This window comes from Netta rufina (genome assembly GCF_964035555.1).
Source record: "Netta rufina genome assembly, chromosome: 5".
NCBI lineage: Eukaryota > Metazoa > Chordata > Aves > Anseriformes > Anatidae > Netta > Netta rufina.
The window spans coordinates 24,380,647-24,404,524 of NC_140128.1; the positions used below are offsets into that span (position 1 = coordinate 24,380,647).

A 23,878-nucleotide genomic window follows, 5' to 3' on the forward strand; every position below is an offset into this window, starting at 1 on the left:
CAATCACAACGGACGGGAAGGAGGCAGACAACTATCAGCTGTATGAATGTGAAAATAAAGTATTTTAAAGGGTCAGTTATATCTAAGAATTATACTATGATCTTTTTAATCTCTGATTTGCTAATAAAATGTTTCTAATGTCTGTACATCTTCATCCTTCTTCAGCCGATATTCTTACAAGGATAACCTATGCGTCCTCTTACAAGGATAACCTATGCGTCCTCTTACAAGGATAACCTATGCATCCCTAAATGCATGGATTCATTAAAATATGCAATTTGTTTAATAACAGCTTAGGATGTTTTTGGAAAACTGCAACCAGTAAGATTAAGCAGCCAGGTAATCTGTCCTAGGAAAATAATAGACAAAGCTATTTCCAACACCACTTTCTCTTTTTAAAGCCATATGATACAGACCATGCACTAAGCTGTATTGGACCATTTTCAGTTTCACAGTAAGAGAAAGAATGGAGTCTTAGCAGGGAAACATTAGAACTACTGCAAGTATCACTGCCTTTGATCAGACACAAGATTATTTATTCCTACTATTGTTCCCACAGTACTTATCCTTTAATTTGTTATGCATCGATGATCAGAAAAAAATAAAAGGAAAAAACAATTATTGTAGAATATGAGTACAATTAATTCTACTGTTGCAGTTCTCTTGTTTGTTTCCAGATAGAAAAAAAAAAAACATTAAGAAATGTTGCCAAAACAAAAAAAACAACTATAAGTTCACATATACTTTTAAATTACATTAACTTACTAGAAGAAAATCTGGTAAAAACACTATCAAGTTTCCATGTATTCATAGATAAGCATTTGTGGTTAGTATCTCAGTGCTGCACTGGGCTGTTTTTTGTTTGTTTGTTTTTATGACCTATGCTTACAGTTATTAAATGTTCAAAGAATGCAATCACAAAATACGTAATCATGAATAAACTCAGTCTAAATTTCTCACTACTAACACCGGATCTTCGTGTTTACCTCCTTAATACACAACAGTCCTGTTAGCTTTTGTGAAGATTATAAGGAAGCTGTTTCCATACAAACTATCAATTACAGATAGTCTTGACACTAATCCACTAGTAAAACACAATTAAAGCATGTAAATAAAATAATACTACGATAAAAAAGAGTGAGAAGTAAAAATATGAAATACATTTAGTAAAAATACTAAGCTAAGTTTATCAACGACCAGCACAAACTGTGTCCGCTGTTGAACAAAGGCCTGGATGAAAGCAAACCGCCATCATTGCACATTCCCAGACAGAATATAGCCTAGAGACTCTCAGGTACTTGTATTAGAAGGATATAATTAGAACACTTTGAAAGTCTGCTTACAAAGTACATCTCCAAGCATGAGGGCAAAAGGACCATACAGTTCTCTCTCAGTATCATCTTAAACTCTCCACACAAGTATCGAAAGCACGATGAGAGCAGTGGTAAATGTAAAAATTTAATTCTGCCTAACTGATAGTTTCCCAGAGTTATATGTCAGGTCCTGTAAGTGTAACAAAAATTGAAAAAATGCAGATTTCTTCATTCTTTGTAAAACATGGTTAAAATTCACTACTACAGGGTTCTCATATATTGAAAGGTCTGAAAGACGGTCAATAAGACTGACAAAAGCAGCACAGAGTCTTTAATCTCTCATTAGGGTACTGTGAGGTTAGGTTTATAGAGAGACACACTATCTTTCATTACACCAGCTAATATAACTGGAAAATAAAATGCTACACCAAAAGTCCTAGGCATTTGTTATATAATACTGAAATCAGCCTTTACAGTAGTTCTAATGTAGCTTACATTCCAGGTGTTGACACAGACATTGTCAGAGTGTTCTGCAATAACAGAACAGGTGCACCAAGAAAAATATATTGAATTATCTCAGTTTTTCTCTTTTAAGTCAGTCAGTGAAATTGTATCTTTCAACAGTTTATATCTATTTCTTAGAAACACTGAGGTTGTTTTTAAAGAATGTTAAACCTAAAAGAGGAAGAATGTCTGATTTTGCTATTAATACTTCAAATGGTATTTAAATTCTTATATCATTCTGCCACCGTTGTTTGGTTTCTGTCAGAAGGACACTATCATGGTAAATCTCATTTATTTACTTTTTTTTTTTTTTAACTTTTTGTCCTCAGAGTACTGTTGGGCTGGACATTGTGTCCTCTGGACACAATGTGGACAAGAGGAATATTGGTAAGAAAAGATATATACAGTTTTTACAATAGAAAAGGTGAGATTTCATCATCTGTTAAAATGGTACTAGCTGGACAAGTGGATATCTTGGTACCATATTAGTCTGAATAGAAAAAAGCTTTCATTGAAATTTTTGGTCTACTTATCAATGATACTTTACTGCCTCCTTTTCATGCTCTTTAAATAGTATGCAAAATTTGATTCACTTTATTATTAATTGGAAGAGAATAATAATAATAATAAGAGAATAATAATAATAATAGAATAATAATAATAATAATAAGAGAATAATAATAACAATAACAATAACAATAATAATAATAATAATAATAATAATAATAAGTTTTTCAACCTTGGTATACTTTCAAATGGTTAAACAGTACCAAGAGCCTCAGTAAGGATTCCACTGAATAGGAATGTTAGGAGAAACTTACCTACAAAAAGTTTGAATTTCTCACTTTAAACAAATTTCAAATATCCTTGGTTGTTGCTTAAGTGTGTTTATATTTTAGTCAGATTATAAAACCATGAGACAATTACTTGGTCTAATTATAACAAACAACAAAAAGTATGCTGTTCTTGAGATTCTCTGCACAGAAAAATTTAATCTGTCTTGTGATGCACAGTAGCTTTTGTTTTATTGATAAATTTTGAAAATATAGCTTTGAAATATTCATTTTCATTTTTTACAGTCAACAATAATACTTCACTTAAACTTTCATACTTTCTTTCTTTTGCAGATGCAGTTGGGATGAAAGACTTTATAACTGTACTCATCTCAGTAAACAGACATATAGTTCAAATGAAGTAACAAAGATTCCCTACCTTGATGGATTGACTGTAAGGTCCTATGCTAGCAGGTGCCCAGTGGGATATGCTCTGTACATGCAAGACCAGTTTTTCATCACTTAACATGCCATCTGTTGCGATGTCATTGCTATGTGCAAGGCAATCAATGCAAAATAGTACTCCATCAGGTAACAGAGTTTCCACACACACTCTGAAAACACAAGACAATTATATTTTTTCAAACAGTTTGCTTGCACCAACTTCCAGCATTTATTTCCCATGTTTTTGTTTTTTATTTTAGATAATGATTTTTTTTTTCAGAAACATAACATAAAGCTACAGTATCACAGTAACCTTCTAGCTGTTATCTTCTCTCTAAATGATGATCAGCTTCACACCTTCGACAAGATGATTTGCATCACCAAGGAGAATCTAGTATGATAGCCAGTGTCTCATTCCTGCTTCGTTATTGTTATGTGTATCATTTTATTAAGAATATATGAGTTCTATTACTACGAAAACTTTGACCACACAACTCTGGGAATGTCAGGTAAATTATGCTAAGCAGCCTTCAGCTTGAGAATACCCTTGTCATAGTCTTATCTCCGTATGTTTTTCTCTGCATCTTCTTCCAACAATTGGACTAAAGGTTCAGTTTTCTAATGGTATGAAGTAGTTTATTGTTCCTTTACACCCTCCTTACATATTATAATACAATACTGAGCATATTTTTCTGTTTTACTTTACGTTGTATGACAGATAGACATTTATGATGGCATAGAAAACCTGCTTAAGCATTAATTGATAAAGTTCACTATTGTTTGCTCCAAGGAAGACTGTGCCTGGATGGACAGAAAGACAGTCATTCTGTTGCCTCTGGCCAGTGAGAAAACAGGGTGTATGGGGGGGTGTGGGAAGTTGGGTGTGTAGAAAGAAAAAAGAAAAAAAAAAAGAAAAAAAAAAATTGACATTTCAAAGCCAGAAAAATAATTATATTTGCAGTCCATGCATAAAAAAGTCATTTATCTCTCAGCAGGAATCCAACAAAAATTACTTGGTTTCTTTACATATTATGTAATATAACCTTACAAAATTCTTCTTGTGTTCTTGTCTTGCTTATTTCTTCCAAGAAAACAATCTTTCTCTCCTCCTCCCCCATGCAAATACTGTATTTTTTCTTCATTACCATCATCATAAGCATGGATGAATGGATTTTCTGCTTGGGCTGGTAAATTTTCAAGACAATTTTGCAAATTTAGTGTAGATCCACACCCTTGAGTCTGTGCTTCTAGCATATTGCTTGTGAGAGCTCTCACAATCAGGTCTCTGTGCATAATGCCATGATGCAGCCATGCAAACTACTGCATAATTTTTCTCTTAGCTAAAATGCAACATAAATCTCTATGTTCTATAAAATAATCATAAAAAGCCTTTTCCTGCTGCAACTTCCTAATCTTTCTACCTGTTATTTATGACCTTTCTGAGAAGTCACGGAAAACTATATGGCTGACTATGCAAATGTGGAGGCCCAAGACATGCAGCAGAATGAGAAATGAAGGAAGCTAAACTGGGATAAGGGTAAGTGTCATAAAGCGAACTTAAGATTCTCTTAAGCAGTGGAGATTCATTACCATGTAGTTAACAGCTGGAACTAGACCCTTCCTCCTAAGGCACACACAACCAACACACTATTCTTCTGTTATTTGGTAAGCCTGGACTACAGTTAGTATTTCAAAGAAGCATCTGCCTGCTCTCTGTAATCTCTTCCAACACCCAGACAGAACAGATGATTAGGAGAATGTGAATCTATCATGTTATACATTATCTTAACAATATATTTTAACCATTGCCACACTACACTTAAAATTCACATGACTATACTGCACTTCATAATGGGAGTATACTATATATTATTTTACATTAGAAGATTTCCGAATTGTTGGTTTTAAAAAATATGAACAAGACATGAGATTTGACTTCCTAGTTGACCCTGCTTTGAAGAGCGGGTTAGACTAGGTGACTTCTAGAGGATCCTTCCAAGCTGTTTTAATCTATGCATCATTAAAGACCTGCATGATAGGGCAGAGTATACCCTCAGCAAGTTTGCATATGATACGAAACAGAGGAGTGGCTGTTTTGCACCAGGGGGCCATGCTGCCATTCAGAGAGATATGGACCGGCTGGAGAAATGAGCTGACATGAACCTCAGGCATCTTAAGAAGAATTGCAAAATACAGTACCTGGGGAAGAACAACCCCCAGGCACCTGTGCATGCTGGTGACTGCCCAGCTGGAAAGCAGCTTTGCAGAAAAGGACTTGTAGAGGTCCTAGTGCACAACAAGATGAGCATAAGCCAGCAATGTGCCCTTGTGGCAGAGGGCTGGTTGGCATCCTGGGCTACATTAGGATGAGCACTGCCAGCAGATAAGGGAAGCAAACAAACACGCAAATAGAACCCCATCAAGACAAAAGACCAGTCAGCTCAACCTAGTAACAAAAGAGAACTGAAAACTCTCAATATATGCATTACTTTTCTGTAAGGCCATACAAGGGGCACTTATAAACCTTGTGGAAAATATGACGGCAAGAATTTCCAACCCTAGTGTTTTTGACTTTAGCACTTGTGATGTGATTACTCCAAAAGGCAGCAGAACTGTACTTACAAGTCTGTGAAACACAAATATTTGTACAAAAGTTTCATAAATGTGCTAACAATAATACAGCATATTGCAGTGTATCATAAATATATTATAACAGTAGTCTAATCCTACCTTGCTGGTGGACACAAATCAAATTCTGTCACATAAACTGAATTTATAACATTGAAATCTTTCATGTTCTTCGCATACAGATGAACCAAAATAATATCCTTTAGTTTCAATCCCAATGAAGTCATATTAGCTGCAAAACAAAAATAACATAGCTGTTAAAGATGAAATATTTTAAATGTGTGCAGAAAGACAACACAGGCAACCTGTGTTTGTCAACAAAACAAGTTGATAACAACTAGTTGTCTAAACATGACTGAAGGCTTTGCAACATACTACCTTTCCTTACATTATACCCAATTTTTCATGAAATTCTCTCATGTTAATTTTTTTTAATATGCAAAAATATATCACAAATAAATTCTATCCACACAGAGGTGAATTCTTACTCCAAAAAACATATCATGCATTAATGCATATAGGTATGCTATATTCCTAATTTTTTGCAGTTTTATCTTTTTTTTTATTTTTTCTTTTCCCCATTGTTTTGTTTTTCAGACTACAACAGCTAGTAATCTATGAAGGACTTTGAATCACAAAAGTACAAAACTGGAAGGGACAATAGGAGGTCTTTTAGTCATCCTCTTCAAAAAAAAGATCAAATATTTATATGATTATTCCAGAGTGATGCTTTCCTAAGCTGTTTTAAAAGAAAAACAACACTGCAGTAATAACCTCTGCATAAACAAAGAGTTATAAACGGCAAGACACACAATAGGAAACAGAAGTGGCCACAGGAGAAATGAAGGAATGGTAAGAGCACAGAAAAACAAGCACGTACAATTAAAGAAAAGATCCTGGGAATTCAAAATCACTTGAATGTGCATGCATAGAAGCTTCCAGTCATAGCACTTTAGGAGAACGTATTACTCTTACATAGTCAATACCATAAAAAGGTATGTGGATCAGCTCTGCAGTGTGTACCTTTATAACTCATGAGCAATAGAAACAAAATGAAGACCTAAGTCTTCTCTGAAAGAAGTGAAGAAATATAGAAGATATAGCTGTGACCAAACTTAAATGACCTATGCAAAGCTCTTGTCAGCATAGATTGGCAGATCTTGTTCTTTAATGCTTTAAATACAGTTCAAGAGTTGGCACACTTCCATGAAGGTTGATGTGGTCACACCAGTACTGAGTTTTGCTCTAAATGTCTCAGCTTTATTTAGTCAAACCGCTATTAGTGATAGCAATCTGAAGAGGGGAATTCTCACTGACAAAAAAATACAGTCCCCACTAAGTGATACAAGAGATTATAAAGCAATTGACATAGAACTCTTATGAAGTCAAGATACATCTCCAGAAATAATCAGATGAGAAATTAACACACAGTGATAATTCTGTTCAGAAATATAAATGGTTTGGGTTGGAAGGGACCTTAAAGATCATCTAATTCTGGATTTAAAAATAAACATATTTGAAAATTGCCCGATAGCAACAACTATGTCAGTACCAGCTATTATTTTATCACTCAAGGAGAAGATAATATTTTTAAAATTTCCAGCCAGCATTTTAGTCAAGAAAAGATTGGGTCTGCAGCATTATCTGAAGTATTTAACAGAAAAAAAGTATAAATTTAAAATGCATAAGCCAACAAACTGTAATTTGTGAAACTGTAACAGTGTAAGAGCAGGTTGAAGGCAAAGAGATTTTGATAAATTCACTATTTTTAGCTTTATAAAAAAAATCTTCTTAAAGTCAAAGTACAATCCCCATTTTTTCTGCATGAATTAGAGGAATGGTGGGAAATAATCTCTCCCTAGCTTGTAAGCAGAATAAAATTGACCTATCCAAAGTATGAAAGCATAAGTGATAAACCAGTTACAAACCCACCACTTGGGTTCTTAACAGTATGTTCTTCTTCTGAGGGCTATTATTTAGTACATTTCCACAATACACCAGGAAATCATACAGCCTTTCTTGAATTTTAAACCGTTTGAGTCATCGTTCCAAATTATTTACATATTTACATGTAAAAAATTATTTATATATTTATATGTAAAGCACTGCAATCTTTGTCATCTTCTGATCACATCTAAATGAAAGTTTTAAAAAATAGTTTAAGAAAATAAATGTGAAGAGTAATGTACTGAACTCCCTCCTGTTCTTGTTTTCATGGAAGAACTCTATCTACTTGACAGAACAATTGTGTGTTTCATAATGTCCAGAAATTTCCGTTTCTGAATCCTTTAGGCAGCACTTATTCTCTTTAGAGATTTTTAAATCAGTTAACCCTTTAAAGAGAAGGTTAAAAGGACTGTGGCTGTTCCATTTTTACAGTATAAAGGACTGAACTGCTATATAGATCAAAAGTATGAATTCAGACAAAGCTTTGTGCATATCTGCAGATCAGTGAAGTTCTCAAAACAGCTTGTTTTGCCATGACAGAACCTTAATTCATCCAGTCTTCCACATCCTCTTCCAAAAAGAAGATAGTCAGAAAGGAAATGTGAGAAATGACATTTCCTACCAAGAATTACATGAAAAATTACTATTTTTTCCTGACTATAATACAGCTAATGCAAGTAATTCGCTGGAAGCAGCAGGCCACTGAACCAGTCATAGACTAGTTCTTCTTTTGATAGATGCTATAGTAAAAATATATAATATTTTACTGGCAGATTTCCATTCAAATGTAATGAGAACAAAAACCCTTTCACTTCAATTTACAAATAGTGCCAGTAAGATTTACACTAAATACTGCTGCCTTTTACTAAAAGTTAAATCACACCTAGCTGTCTGATTTCCAAGCAATTAAAACCCAGTGTAAGAGCCTTTGAGAAAGTACAACTTCTGAAAAATGTTGAAGGTTTCTTTCTTATCCTATATTCAGCCATGAAATCAGCTGCACATTTCAAACATAAAACTTTAGAGGACTATACCTCATGAGACTTTCTGAGCAAGAATATGAGACTACCTATTTGCATAATAAGAATTATTTCCATTTTAATGAATGAAAACAAGCCTATGAAATATGCTTTATTTAGAATTTAGACTGAAAAAAAAAAAGTGAATATTTTGTCCTGCAAGGAGAGGATAGTAAGGAACCTGGATTTCATGAATCCCAAGAAAGCAATTTCTTCTTTGCATTAAGAATATAAATAAGATTTACTACTACTGACCTAATCCTAGATGCCAAAATGTTCAACAGCTTTCTAGAAAACTTAATTTAAAATTATGGTAGCTACAAAAGTGCTTTAGCAAGTAGACAGCATCCATAACACACATGCACTCACACATAGTATATATTGCAAGAAAGCTATAAAGCAAGCTATAAAGCAAGTAAGCACTATGGAAATAGCATCACAGTGATATGATCACTACTCTGGCTTTCCAGGGTCTTCAAAAACCAGTCAAATTACAATGTGTTCAGTATTAAAGCCAACAACGATTCCAATCAAACACTAACTGAGATAGCACACTGACAACCACACTATTTAAAGTTACCAAAACATATGACAATACATATTTTAAGAACTACTATTAACAGCAGATAATGGATTAAATGAAAAAAAGTACCTTGGAGAGAAGAAAACGCCTCCCTTGTTGCCTCTTGTGTGGTTTTGCCTTTTGATGGAAGAAAATGTGCTGTGATACCTGAAAACCACTGGTAACCATTCCTGGATTTTCCTGAGCTTCCAAATGTCTTAGCTATGTGAAATGAAGTACAGAACTATGATTACAAAGATGAAAGATGTCAGATTAACCAAGAACCTATTTACATTTTGATGAAGAGCTTCTACAGAAAACAAACAAACAAACAAAAAACACAAAACCTCAGGCTGTTAAAAGATCTTCAAAATTTATATACAGAAACATAGGTATAAAGCACCTATTAAAAGTAAATGTACTGATATCAAAGCTTCCAAATGGTACTTGTCAAACCAAGTGGTACTTCTCCAAAACTGCCTTCAGAAAATGTGCTTAGAAGTGGCATTTAGCTGAAAATGTCAGTACTTCTCTCCTTCTTCCCTTCCCCCTCCCCAAACTTACAAATTTTCTATGTGTTTTGTGACAGAAATGTCACAAGAAATTATATTGAAAAGCTACAATTTTCAAAAGTATTCAAGTGACACAGAAACAGCTTATCAAAGTTACCTGACAAATTTTAATGGAAGTTAAATGTTTAACACGGTTCTGATAATCTTAGCAAATGCTTCCCCCCACACAATCAAACAACCCATCAGGAATTTATCTACATTCATGTGCCTAAACAGCATTCAATAACAAACACTGTTACACTATGAAACTTAATTTTCAGGAAGAGGTTACTATTCTTTGGATTTAGAGTAACAGTGATGCTGTGGTACTTCAATGAGTTACCCATCTATGAATTCAAGTTTATCTTGCATTAGTCACCTCATGTTTCAGGCAATGATAGTATGAGGCATATGATTTATTACTGTGGCTCAACTAAGAGACAGTAGCTTGTTAGGGTGCTAAACGTGATCACGCATATACCCGAGGCTGCTTTTACAAATGGGGTAGACTCGCAGCATGCAAGCAAGTCACATGGTTGCATTTTATAGATCATTTTAGAGTTTGCTTTTCTACTTTCGATTTAAAACTGTAGAGTTGGGGTACAGGTGTTGGAATGACCTTCGAAATAAAGCTCATTCCTTCCACTGTAATGACTGATTATATTACAATAATTTCATTCAGAAAACAATAAAGTTTTTTAAGCATAAAGTATTATAGACTCACTGAAATCCAAAGAATTATGCTTCAAAGACTTCCAGATGATTGGAATGATTTTCTGTGGTTCCTCCACTTCTGATGAAGGTAAAATGTCTCCATCATTGCAGGTTATGTCACAAGAACAGCTACTGACCTTGAACATATCTGAAGACTCCCCCTGCTCAAGACAAACATAAAATAACCAAGTAAACAGCTTGCCAAGCAGTGTGAAATTATCAGATTTCATCGTTCAAATTTTCAGTTTTGATTGCAAAAAATACTACAGCTCCAGGTGTACCTAAGCTTAGAATATTATTCATGGCAGAACAGCAACAGGATTTCCCACTCTTTAGAATGCTAAATTAGCAAAATACAATAAACTCATGTTGACACACCATATGAGATCAAAATGCAGCCTTAGTAAATAAGAGCAATGGATATGAGAACTGATAAGACTTGAGATAAGAGATAGAACAATATTATAATGAAGAAACATTATACCACAATTGTGCAGCTATCTTAAAACAAACAAACAAACAAACAAAAACAGATAAATTAAGTGCAAGAAGGAACACAAATATAAAAGTAACAATTTGATAATTAACAATGTAAATAAATACTTGAAAAACGGGAAAAGGACTAGCAAGAACAGTTTTAAAACCTTGATAAATCTTGAGTAAATGCAGCAACTAAGTCTTGCTCCATTCACTTCAAGGAAAGAGTATCCTTTCCATCAAACTCGACACATTTTGGGATGCTCAGAATTTTGAAACACAGAGAACAACATTTACCAAGATTTATACAGTGGGGGCAATTCACTGATTTTCCAAGGCAGCCTAATCTGCAAAGTATGTTGATGTTGGGGTCACTAGCTTGGCAAACACTACTTTTCTTAATCTAAAAACAATATAAATTATGACAGAATTTGTCCATGAAACTTAATCACACATCACTTCATGCTGCAGCTCCCGATTCTAACAATAATTTCTGCTCAGAGGTCATTCATATAGTATCTGAAATACGTATTTTATTGAAGGCTTCCTAAATACTGAATTCACAAAATGGTGATAAAGCCAAATAAAAAAAGACAAAAAGGTGACAAAACATGAGGCTTTCAGAAGTCCTTAAATATAGATCAGAAATTGTTGAATATTATTTTACTTCACAAGTGTGAGATATGTTCATCTGATTCGTGTCAATATGGAACAATGCTAGGACTGCATGGTATGATGAATGTGACCTTCTGTCCTACAGACCCTTGTATAACCACAAGTCTAAGAAAAACAGGGTGGTTAATGTATACAGTTCTTGTACCTTGCAAAGGAATGTTTTAGCAATTCCTGTCAATAGAGAGCTTGAAGGGAAATGTATTTGTAGGCTTTTCCTTGAAGTCTCTGATATCTGGGGGGTTTCAGAATAACTTCTAACTATTATGACTATTGCATGGGACATTGTGCAAGTTTCTGATATCTAGCCAGGAGATTAAGAAGATGGGGAGAGCTGAAGAACAACTGAAAGACAAAGCTTGCAGGGGACATTGCACAAGTCTCTGACATACAGCCAAGTTGGACAAGGGAGAAGGACAAGAGGGAAGAAGACTATGAGCCTTCAGCACGAGAGACCACCAGAGACCCCCAGAAGGACCACCGAAGACTGATACGCATGCTCCAGTAGGAGGGTTTGGATTCCAGAAACTAATTATAATAACCCTGTTTTTTTTAGAAGTAGTAATGAATGTGTATTAGCCTAGGAGCATAAAAATCAGCTGCTTGATGTAACTGGTGTGTGTCTTGTTGGAGCACCCAGCGCTGTTTGCTTACCTCTATTCCTTTAATAAATCATAAAAATCATAAACTTTGATTATAGTCCTATTTTGAAGACTGAGCCATTTATTACACTTCAAGAAAAAAAAGAAAAAAAAGTAAAAAAAAAAAAAAAGGCAGAAACTTATAGCATGAATTAGAAGTCTGATGAGAGTTCAACATTTACATTGACATTTGACTTCACTGGATAGAGAAAGGATCCAGTTAAGTGAAAGCAGGGTATTTGGAAATTCTCAAAACATTAAATTACAAAAAGGTCATTTCCTAGGAAACTCAGTTCTGCTGTCTCTAGAAGGGCTCAAGGAGAGTTTTTAAGCACTGTAAACAGTAAAGCTATGCTCTAAGAGGGGCTGATGTTCTTTGATTGGACTTCATTTTATTCATTCCTCTTAGGCATCACAGCCAAGGCAATAATCAACTTTATGTGAATCAATTGTACATGAGAGGTTAAAAGAAGCCAACTAAATGTGACATAATAGCGCAGATGAAAACTGCAATTTAGCACAAACACTATGTGTATTCCAACATTACAGTATACAAGCATCCAACAGCTTCTATACCATTTCCCACTCACTGAATTACACCTTCGACTACCATCAGTTGATATATTTTGCCATTAACCAGAGGGCCACATGAGAGCCCCAGCCCTTCAGGTAGAAAATAGAGAAGCAGGAAGATAAATCTGGAATAGAAATAGATCTCCAGTTGGATTATGCCACAACAACCAAGATAAAAAAAAAAAAAAAAAAAAAAAGTTTACAAGATGATCCTATATAGAAATATTCAGGCCATACAGTGGCATGAAGTGCAATAACTGCTACCATCTCCTTCTTGCAAATGGCTGTTTTATTGAGTTGGTTGCTTTCAACATGAATGTTCATCATAGAATCACAGATTCTTCTAGTTTGGAAAAGATCTCTAAGATCTAGTACTGTTAACCTAGCACTGCCAAATGCACTATTAAACCATGTCACTAAGCTCTACACCTACATGTACGTTTCCTGATACGCGTTCCAATAGCGAGCCTGTTCCAATACTTCACAACCCTTCCAGTGAAGAAATTTTTCCTAATATCCAACCTAAACCTCTCCTAGTGCAACTTAACGCTATTTTCCTCTTGTCTTATCACTTGGTGCTTGGTAGAATAGACCAATCCTCATCTTGCTGTAACATAATTAGGCTTGCTTTAACACATGTAGAATGAGATAAGGTTTCCCAAACCTCCTTTTCTCCGGGCTAAACAATGTCAGCTCCCTCAAATGCTCCTCATAAGACTTGTTTTCCAGACCCTTCACCAGCTTCATTGCTCATGAAACTACAAATTAGCATGGAACACAGACATTCAAAAGGTACTAATACAATATACTGAGTTTGCATCTCTTGGTCCTAACCTGTGAGTAGTGATACTATCTCAGTTCTGTGTTGTTTTTGTTCTTGTTTCTTCTAAATAAGACACCTGGGTTTTACCTTCAATATGGTATAACAAACTATTACTTTCATAACAAAACATTATGAAAGTAAAAACATGATGACTGGAAAGGGAGAAAGAAGTTCCAGCTTGACAATATGACAGTCATTCTGTTTCAAGCTTTACGTAAGTACCTTCTGAGCAATCTAGAGGTAGACATCTTGTATAAATGCTATGAGAGACCTGTAACTTCTCTCCATTCCCTAATCTTAAGGACCGAATTCATGACACTACACCACTGAATATGAAACAAGCACCTATTCCATTTTTATGCCATCTGTGAAGATAGTTTTCAACTATGTTTCTAAACATCTTTTCTATAAATGTACTTCATAAAAAATTCATGAGTATGTAGTAAAACTCACAGATTTTATCACAACTGGTTTGCTGCAACCTACAGAACTCCTGTGTAGCTTTGTACTTTGTTAATGTTACATATAACCCAAATGCATGCCATATGAAATTCTCATATAATCCATTCACATCCTTTTTTTCCTAAATATGTCAATATTTTGTAAGTTGGGAAACATATTAATATTGCTTCACAGATACATATAACGGAATTATATATCTGTGTTTATTCCTTTACACAAACAGCTGGTCAGTTGGAAATTTTTTGGAAATTACTAAGAAGTACTAGAAATTCTATAAGGTTTCTCATGAACCAAAGACTATAAGAATAATTATAGACTACAGTTCATTTCAATGGCTATGACACATCACAATGATTCATTCAAGGCTGATGCCCACAATGCTCCAGAAACATAGGTAATCAATCACATTCAACAGCAGCACTGGTGTAGGCTTCAGCAGAAGTATTAGGTGTGGAACCTGGCACTAGAAGAACAGGCTCAATGCCAGCATAAGTAGAGCTGCCAGACTCTGTTTAGTAGCTATATTCAAATCTCATACAAATGTTGGTCTTCCGTTCCTGTCGACAGAGAAAATAATCTAAGAATGTAAAACTAAAAGTTACAGACTGTCACAAATAGACCAACTTTCCCTGAATAATATTCTCATCTTTTTAAAAACAACAAAAAAAAAATCAAGCTTGCTATAATGACATTTTAATTAAATCTTACAGAACCTATTTTACCACATAACATTTTCATGTTACTTCACAGAAGCAATATATTTTCCCATTTGTTACACTGTTTCTCCCACACCCACTGTACATTGTGATACCAACCTAATTCTGGATCAGAGCCTGCATGCATGCATATGTTTAACTATATTCACATAACTCATGTCATTGATGTAAGCACACTCAGAATGAAGTTAAGCAAATGCACGAGCGTTCCAAGATCCAAATTCTCCCGTTGAAAAAGCCTGGGAGCTAGGACTTTGACTGATACAGCTGAAATTCCATGTAGTGGTCTTTTATGAAAACAACAGATTGTCATCTTAAAAAGCTTATATTCGCCACCATAAAAACTGGTATAAAAACCTATCACAACAAAATTCCAAAACTGATAGTTTCCCACTGAGCAGCAATGAGAATATAGTGTGGCAGAGAGCTCACAAGACATAAGGGAAGACTCTTTATTCTTCGCGGTTTACCTTGACAACATAACTCCTTAGAATAAATATAATGAGGGAGACCACATACATCTCTTTGCAGTATTTCAAGTACAGTATACAGACACACAGGACAGAAAGTCCTATACTATGAAAGACTTTAAAATAAACTACTTTTATTATGAAAAGAGAAAAAAAAAATATCCCTTTTCAGAAAACTGGATCTGCAATCAAATGGAGTAGGAAAGAAAATCCTTTATTTTGAAATAAATCACTGTACAATGAAGAGAATTCTGCAGTTATTTCTTAAAAAGTTTACAAAAGTACTTGTAACAAACAAACTGGAGTTACCCATATTTTTACCATGCAGAAAGGAAATTAAATGTTACCAGGTAGAAATAACATTAAATGATGACAAGGTATTAAAAAAAAATGCCACCAACAAAACATGTTTTGCAACTTGAAATTTCCTCCTGTACGCTTTAATACCACTTAAAAAGTCTAATTCCTAAAGCTAAAGTCCTAGATGGAGATTGATTAAAATAATTCAGGCTAGAAGAAACTGGACAGAAAGAGGTTACAAAGTGGAATCAAATCTGACCTGTAGGATCACACTCCTTTAGTACAAAAGGCATGTAAATATCTCCCAAGTGCCTTTTCTAATATGTTAAAAATCATTCGTCTCCAATTTAACCTGTGAAATTGATTTGTTGACAGGGACATAACTGCTTGCAATACTGAAATGTGTTCCACCAATGTAAAACATGCCAAGATGTTTTACAACCAGGAAAATAAATGAGCCTTGCAATATCAATTTATGGTAGGTAAATACAATGCAATACTATGAATTAGTAATCCTACTACAAGAAAGTACACATCAGATATGATTATCTGGTGCAGACGAATAGGCTCCTTTCCTTGTGCCAAATGTAGCAAGAAAGCTACATGGCTCCCTCTCATTCTGGACTATCCCCAACCTAAGAAGCTGCAGTTTTACAGCTTGTATCATTTGATGTATCTGTCTTTCTACCCACTGGGACTCAGAGAACAGAGCATTCATTATTAAATGTGGGCAAGAGCAATTATTAGAACATGAATGATAGCTAATATGTTCACTACTGGTATCAGAAGTATGCTCAGAAAGAATTACCAAATCAACAGAAGCTCCAGCAGCTTTCATTTCTGTTTCTGATCATTTAAAAGCCAATACAGTTCAACACAGTAACAGAACATTATAATATGGGGAAAATACAAATGTTTTGCAAGTTCATTTTGCTGGCAATGTAAAAAGGAAAAAAAAAAATAGTTATTGCACTTTTAAACAGTTATATTTTACCTTATTTGGAAATATAAAAATTAAATATGTATCGAATACAAAAGCTGATACATTTGATTTAAAAAATGCTGGAAAATGCTTGTGAAATTGCTTCCCATTCAACAATTTAAACGTGCAAAAGACACAATCATACTGGCCAAGTAAAATAGCAATGAAACTAGATATGTGTATTATGTATATCACAGCAGTGACCTTGTTTTTTTACAATGAAGTAAATGAGACAACCATGAATTTTTGGCATGAGTGTTTTATTTGCATTATTTATTCTTAATGTTTTTGAAGAATACCTACGAAAAAAAGTTTTCTTACACCATTTTTTAACCTAATTTTTAATAGTGTTCTAATAATAAAATAATACATTTGATTATCTCTTTAGTCTTTTCTGTATCACTAATAATGAAAGAAAGAAGGAGGCATAAAAAGAGAGCTTGAATTATTATGCAAAAATACATCTTGAAGTTGCACAGTAATGTATTAAACCAGAACAGTGAGTAAAATGTTATTTCCCCCCAGGCACAAGGGCTCATTTTGCTGCCAGAAACAATCTAAAGCAAATTTCTACCCAGGCTTTGTAGTTAAACATGAAGAGATTTATCTGAAGAAAATGCATTATAGAGGAGGAAAGACAGCAGAGACTAAGGTACACTAGCTATAATTGCATAATGATTATAAAGTAAATTTAAAGAATGTAAAACTAACACTTGTAGAACATAACTAAGATAAAATAGAATAAAAGTTAGAAATAAATAGAATAAAAGTTAAAAATATGTATGAATCAGTTGAAATTATAACAAAACTGATATCATAATACTTATTAGAATTACACATCACTGTGCAGACTATTAATGGTTTCTACAAAGAGCTTCTATAAGTGGCCACTTTTATGCATTGCTCATAATAGAGTGTTTTGCCCAATTTTCAGTAATCCATTAAAAGCCTGAAACGAAAATTAATTCTCCTCCTAAAATAGTGGTGTGTTTTTTGTTTTTTTTTTTTCCCCTGCAGTGATTTGTTATTGGCTTTCAAGTGCTGAATTACTAACTGATATTTATTTTTTTTATAGAACTTGTAAGCACAAAATAGTGAGAAAAAATACAGTCCTACAGGCATTTCATTTTTGAAGGCCTCTCTATTATTACTTAGTTAAACTGTGCTAACTTCGTAACATGCTATGCTCTGAAAGATTGACTGGTTCTCCATATTCACAGCTTCTTGAAAACCCAGCTTATTTTATCATGACATAAAATAAATTAATCTATAGCCAAAACATTCTGATACTTTTCATTGTGAGGCAGCCATGGCATAAAACAGACTATTTTCCTTTTAACTCTACAAGACATTAGTTTATATACCAAAATCCAGGGCATGCCTCTGTAAACCTTACCTCTTAGGGAATGTGACAGCTTTGTCTACAATGAATTTGAAATATGATTCACTACAATGCTACTTGAAACTGTGAACATTTAACCAAATCTAAAACATCTACGTATGAGGGAAAAAAAGCTTCTGAACAGATAAAAGTAAAATCTTGATTCTCATATAAAATGTTATGCATTTTAATATGACTTTTGCCTGATTTATATAAAGCTTTGTGTTTTTCATTTTCCCTAGCCTGTCACATTGCTGAGATGTATGGTGTATGTTAGCATCAAGTTTGCCAGGAGCAATAAAGTCAATGCCCTTAAAGAAATATTAATCTATTATCACTAGTCCCCACCATGCCCCCACCACCAATTTTCTCTTATTCAGACTATATGGGTTTGCCTCACATAGTTAGTTAACATCCACACTCTACTACACAAATATTTGAAAGAAACGCAAGCTAGAAATGGACAGGGTGAAATACAATTTACTTTCTGTGGCAAGATTGAGGTCATCATGAAATAAACAAACAAACAAATAAATAAATAAATAATGCAGATATTGTATCTGTTTGGAAAGATAAAAAAAAAAAAAAAAGAGGTAAAAAAGTGTATCAGATATTGAAGAAAATATGGAAATGTAGTTGCTCAAAACAGATGAGATGTAAAACATCCGTTGAATAACATTTTATAACAATCCTTGAACCTAAAAGAGGTTTGGTGATCACCAAAGTGTAGAAAGAAGTAGGAAGACCTGTAAAGAGATGACTGCAACAGTAGCAGGAAGATCATGAGACATTCTTTCCAACAACAACAAAAAAAAATAGGAAAAATGACTTACTTGACCTTCTTATCTCACATAAAATTTGCAATACTTATGCCACTAGAGTTCTTATTCCGGTTCTGCTTCCATGGAATCAGAAGCTAAAAGAACGATCCCAGTGAACTACCAAGAATTCTCTTAAGTTCTTTGATGACTATATGTTCTCTACATGATTTAGAGTCATTAATTAGATGTATAGTTCATATGGAAAAAATTAAATGACCAACCAGTGTTTTTTTTTTTTTTTTTAAACAAAACAAAACAAACAAACAAAAAAACCTCAACCACTTGTGAGTCAGAAGGTTTTAAAATCAGTCACTTTGCATCAAAAACAGCATAAATAGATATCACCTCCCAACAAGTCAACACTGGTCACACAGTTACTAATAGAGCTGTGTTCCATGGTGTGGCTAGCTGTATGACACAGGTTACATATCTGCTTGGTTGCACCATGTTGACGAAGCACCTTGAGGTTTCAGGATGAAAAATGCTACACAAATATACTACCTTCATTCATTTGACACAAGGAAGCATTTGTGTTGAACTTTTCTTATGGCAAATTCAGAAATTCAACTAAATATGTACAAAGTTACTTCAAAGTAACATGAGAAAATGTAGCTTAACTCCAAATCTTGACAAAAAATCAACAACAACACATAGCTTTAAAGGGAGATGACATTTGGAATCTACTTGCCTTATCCTCCAGGTGCAATTTTAAAAAACGAAGGTAAGCCACAGGTGCAAATGCATCAGCTGAATGCACAACCACCTTTGCTGAATCTCTGAAATACAAAATTATTAGCATCACATATTAATGTATAAATTTACATTTAAATTATCAATGTTTAGTCACTGTACAACAGACTGCAAAGTAACTCATTGATTATCTATTAGTTAATTGTGTTTTTTTAATAACAATTAAGAAAACAAGTTTGACATATAAAGTCACTTTGTTCAACAACACATTATCTTTACTAATTTTGAAAAGGAGTAACTGTACTTTCAGACCAGCACTGAGAGATTTAGCTAGCTGTAGCTTTTGCAATCATAACTGACATTCTGTTTTGCATTCCAGAGACTAATATGTAAAGCAATCTCTTCATTGCATCAACAGAAGATTTTTTTAAAAGTCTTTTATTCCTCAAGTGATTCTCCAGGGACCAGTTCTTGAAGTATTAACACCATACAATATTTCACGCTGAGAAACTGATTGATTTGACCATCTTGCATCTGATACTGAAGACTACTAGACACAACTTTTTAATGCCAAATGTGTTTGTAACAATGATAAACTTCCTGTGTGCTGATTCAAATTAGTTAATTGTAGTTTTCATTTTTACAGACACAATCTGTCACACTTTCATTCAGAAGAGGCAGTATCTGTTATATCCATATGCATGGTTTTACTGCTTAAGCAAAAGGTAGCTCTAGGAAACAAACATCAGAAGGTGAGAAATTCAAAGAAAACATAAGAGAAACTTAGATGCATTAAAAGAAAACCTGAAAATTGTTATAAGCAAGGCTAAGGACATGCAGATAATTTTCCTGAAGCCACGGTGCCCTTGATACCCTCACAGTATACAACAAAATCCTGTTTGGAATCCCCAAGCCTAGCTCTTCTCAAGTAATGACACATGCAAAAACCATGCAAACTGGAAACAGTTGAAGTCTTGGCCAGATTTCACTGACTTAATGACAGTGTAAAATTAACAGAAATATCTGCTTTTTAAAATGTGGCTTAAGATTTAGAACTAAAAACTCATTGAAATAATCACCATTAGTATATTGCACAATAACGATAAATACTTCTAGCATAAGAAACTCTGCTTCTCTTTTAATAAACTTTTGAAGTAATTTGTTTGATAGTCAGGTCTCCAGCTTCAGTCCTGAGAGTTACCATCAAGATTTTAAAGACAAAATATTATGTATTCTTTTAAATTTCCTTAAAGATTGTTCTTTAAGATTAAAGTAATTCTTTTCAAATGATCATGGTGTCTTTTTCTTTTACTTTTAACAGAAATATCGTAAATGGGTAGAAAATCAGTTTGGAAATCTTTAGTATGGGAAAACAATGTTAGAAATCAGACATTAAGACTGCAGTGATACCTGTTACCTGGCTGTCTTCACTGTCTGAGGGTATTCTCAGTAAATACTTGCTGCTTTACATTGAAAGAAGCAACAGCAACTGGGAATTCTGGTACTTTTTGTGATGCATTAGATATTTTAGATTAACAGAAAAGCTTACTTCCAAAAGGAAAAGCAAAATTTTAGGGTTATTCATTGGACATGTCTGTTTAATTTAAACACCTAGTAACTTTTTAAAAATACTAAATTCTGAAGTAAAAGTGGCAGTACAACTTGTAATCCCAATTCAGCAGTACAGTAGTATGCATGCTGTACTGATACACAGGTATCCATTGATACCTACATTGTATGTCCAATAACTTCACAATTTTTTAGCACTTATTCGTTATTCAAGTATTGTAAATAGCAAGACATCACAAACATTTCTTCTAGGTATGAAATACATTGTTATGACATATAGCTAACACATTGATCTTTGATGATGCCATAGTAGATGTCTGGTTTAATATGTCAGTATTTCTCAACTAATGGGTCAAAATAGATAGAATATGTGGTGTTGAAAATAGTATTACGATATGTGTCAAATAAAATTTTTCTTCAAACACTTCATTTTCTGTCAGCCTCTCAGAACATACATCATTGTTCTAATAAAATTCTAACTAATAAAATCTTTTTCAATACTAAATGTAATAGAGGTGGAAACTAGAACAGTTTTGTTTTCAACAATAAGTCACCAATTCAAAAAAGATAGGAAGTCCTGAACTTAGATGTTATGTCCAGCTTAGGAAACAGTAAAATACACTAAAAACAAACAAAAAAAAAAACACAGAACAAAACAAGAAAGAAAAAAGTTAGAAGAAAACAAACAAACAAACAAACATAAATCCATGAACAGCAGAGCTTAAAATGAAAAACAATCATTAGAGAGACCCTGACAGTTATGAAGGCCATATAATGCTGAAATTCTGAAATTTCATTAGGAATGAAATTACATTATGACAGAAACACAGGAATTTTATTGATGAATATTTTCAGAAGACTTTTGAAAGCAACAAAAAGTAGTTTGAAAAACTTTCTGAATTATCTAGTTTTAAAATCATAATCATCTGATCCCTCAAAACTTATTGAAGACCCGGGAAATATCTATTTACTTTAAAACAGTCAGAAATATTTTCAGAAGACAAATATGACAAGTAAGAGCAAGCCTTTTTGGTTTTCCTCTTATTCTGAGATTTAGTATTGACTCCAAACCTGGAACCCTAAACCTAAACACAAAGATAATGACAACATTTATCAGTGTAAAATTATATTTCCAAAATATTTTCAGTATGTCAATTTAACTTAAAAAATATAAAAGTAAAACACTTTGTGTGCCATAAATATTAATGGGCCTTTATCATAAGGGTACATATTAGATGGCATTCACATAGATGAGGACTACATCTCTCTGATTTGCAGAGGTGTCAATCAATTGCACTGTAAATATCAGTGTAATACCAGACAGAAAATGATTGGTACGTCTTAAATATTGAGTATAAGAAAGCTGACAACTGGATTACAACAATCTGGTAAAACCAGATAAAACACGTTTGACTCTTGGTTGACAACTCTGGATGTAAGATTTTATTATTTGTTTTTAATGCTAAATCTTGTTTATTTTCAATTATTTCATGCAATTTGGCATGCTTGGTTTGTGAAGTGTATTTTTTAATGAAGATTGAATGGAATGGCAAGAATTCAATTTAATATTCAAATGCAAATTTAATCTTATGCTCTTACACTAAATAGACTCCCACTTCTCTGTAAGTCACACATCAAGGTTATTTTTATTTTTTTTCCTTGGTCTAGATTTCTTTTTTCAAAGATGACACTGTGGAAATATATCACAAGTCTCATGTGACAAAAGCAGCAACCAGTGAAAATGCTACCCAAAAGTAGTTTTATAAACGTTAGGCATATTTTCTCCTCTTTTACTAGGTTTATGTGGCAAGGTTAAGAAAGGTTAAAAAAAAGCAACAACAACAAATGCTGCACAGCAGTTGTGAGAGGGGGGAATTAAGAAAAAAATATGTCAGAAACAACCCTGCAGACACCAAGGTCAGTGAAGAAGGAGATGCTCCAGGTGCTGGAGCAGAGATTCCTCCGTAGCTTGTGGAGAGGACCATGGTGATGCAGATTGTCTCCTTGCAGCCCATGAAGGTCCATGTTGGAATAAATATCCTTTCTGCAGACTGTGAAGGAAGACACAGGGCTGCAGCAGGTGGATGTGCCCTGAAAGAAGCTGCCAGCCCCATGCAGGGGCAGGCTCCTGGCAAGAGCTGCAGCTCATGGGGTCCCACATTGGAGCAGATCAATAATTTCCCCCAAGTCAAGTCTGTTTTGCCCATGATGGTATTGGGTAAGTCATTTCCCTGTCTTTATCTTAACCCACAAGCTCTTTACTGCATTTTCTTGCCCTGTGTGACTAAGGAAGTAGAGAGTAAAGGTGCCTTCATGGGCACCTGGCAGCCAGCCAAGATTAACCCACTATACCTATTATACAGGAAAGAATTATCTCCATTATCTTCCATAGAAACTTTCTCTAGCGAAAAGTTTCCAAGGAACTTAGGACCTTGAAAAATCTGTACAGGTTTCAACCTCTAGCTTGTAATTCTTAAAATTCCATTTATGCCTCAAAAAAGTATCAGGATATATACCACAATCACAGTTATCTAAACATCTGGAAACTGTACCAGCATAACCAACAACATAGTCTGTTTAGCTTCACACAGCGTGCATGAAAAACAAGAATAAAAAGTAGAAAATAATATTATTATGAATAACTTATTTAATGAAGAAGAAACTACAAATATTTTCAGTGTAAAAAGTAATAGATTTTCACACAAATGTCCCTCTCAAAAGCTATGCCTTTATGACAAAGTAGTAGAAGAGCTAAGCAGGGCCAATTACACCTGAGAGACACAATGTCAGCATAGCTATTCAGTTTCCATTACAGAAATGTGTATTTAGAACTAGCTTGAGTAGCT

At 34.0% G+C, this 23,878-nt stretch overlaps 1 protein-coding gene across 1 annotated transcript in view; it reads right to left on the minus strand.

The window, feature by feature from the left end:
* The window catches only part of DPH6 (diphthamine biosynthesis 6), a 205,549-nt gene that overhangs the window by 105,827 nt on the left and 75,844 nt on the right, over nucleotides 1–23,878 (minus strand). The window contains exons 8-12 of the mRNA XM_084288587.1: nucleotides 19,462–19,549; nucleotides 10,466–10,616; nucleotides 9,281–9,412; nucleotides 5,765–5,894; nucleotides 3,030–3,204 (exon numbers count right to left, since the gene is read on the minus strand). Of these exons, the coding sequence (XP_084144713.1) occupies nucleotides 3,030–3,204; nucleotides 5,765–5,894; nucleotides 9,281–9,412; nucleotides 10,466–10,616; nucleotides 19,462–19,549 (676 nt within the window). The remainder of the gene's footprint in view (nucleotides 1–3,029; nucleotides 3,205–5,764; nucleotides 5,895–9,280; nucleotides 9,413–10,465; nucleotides 10,617–19,461; nucleotides 19,550–23,878) is intronic.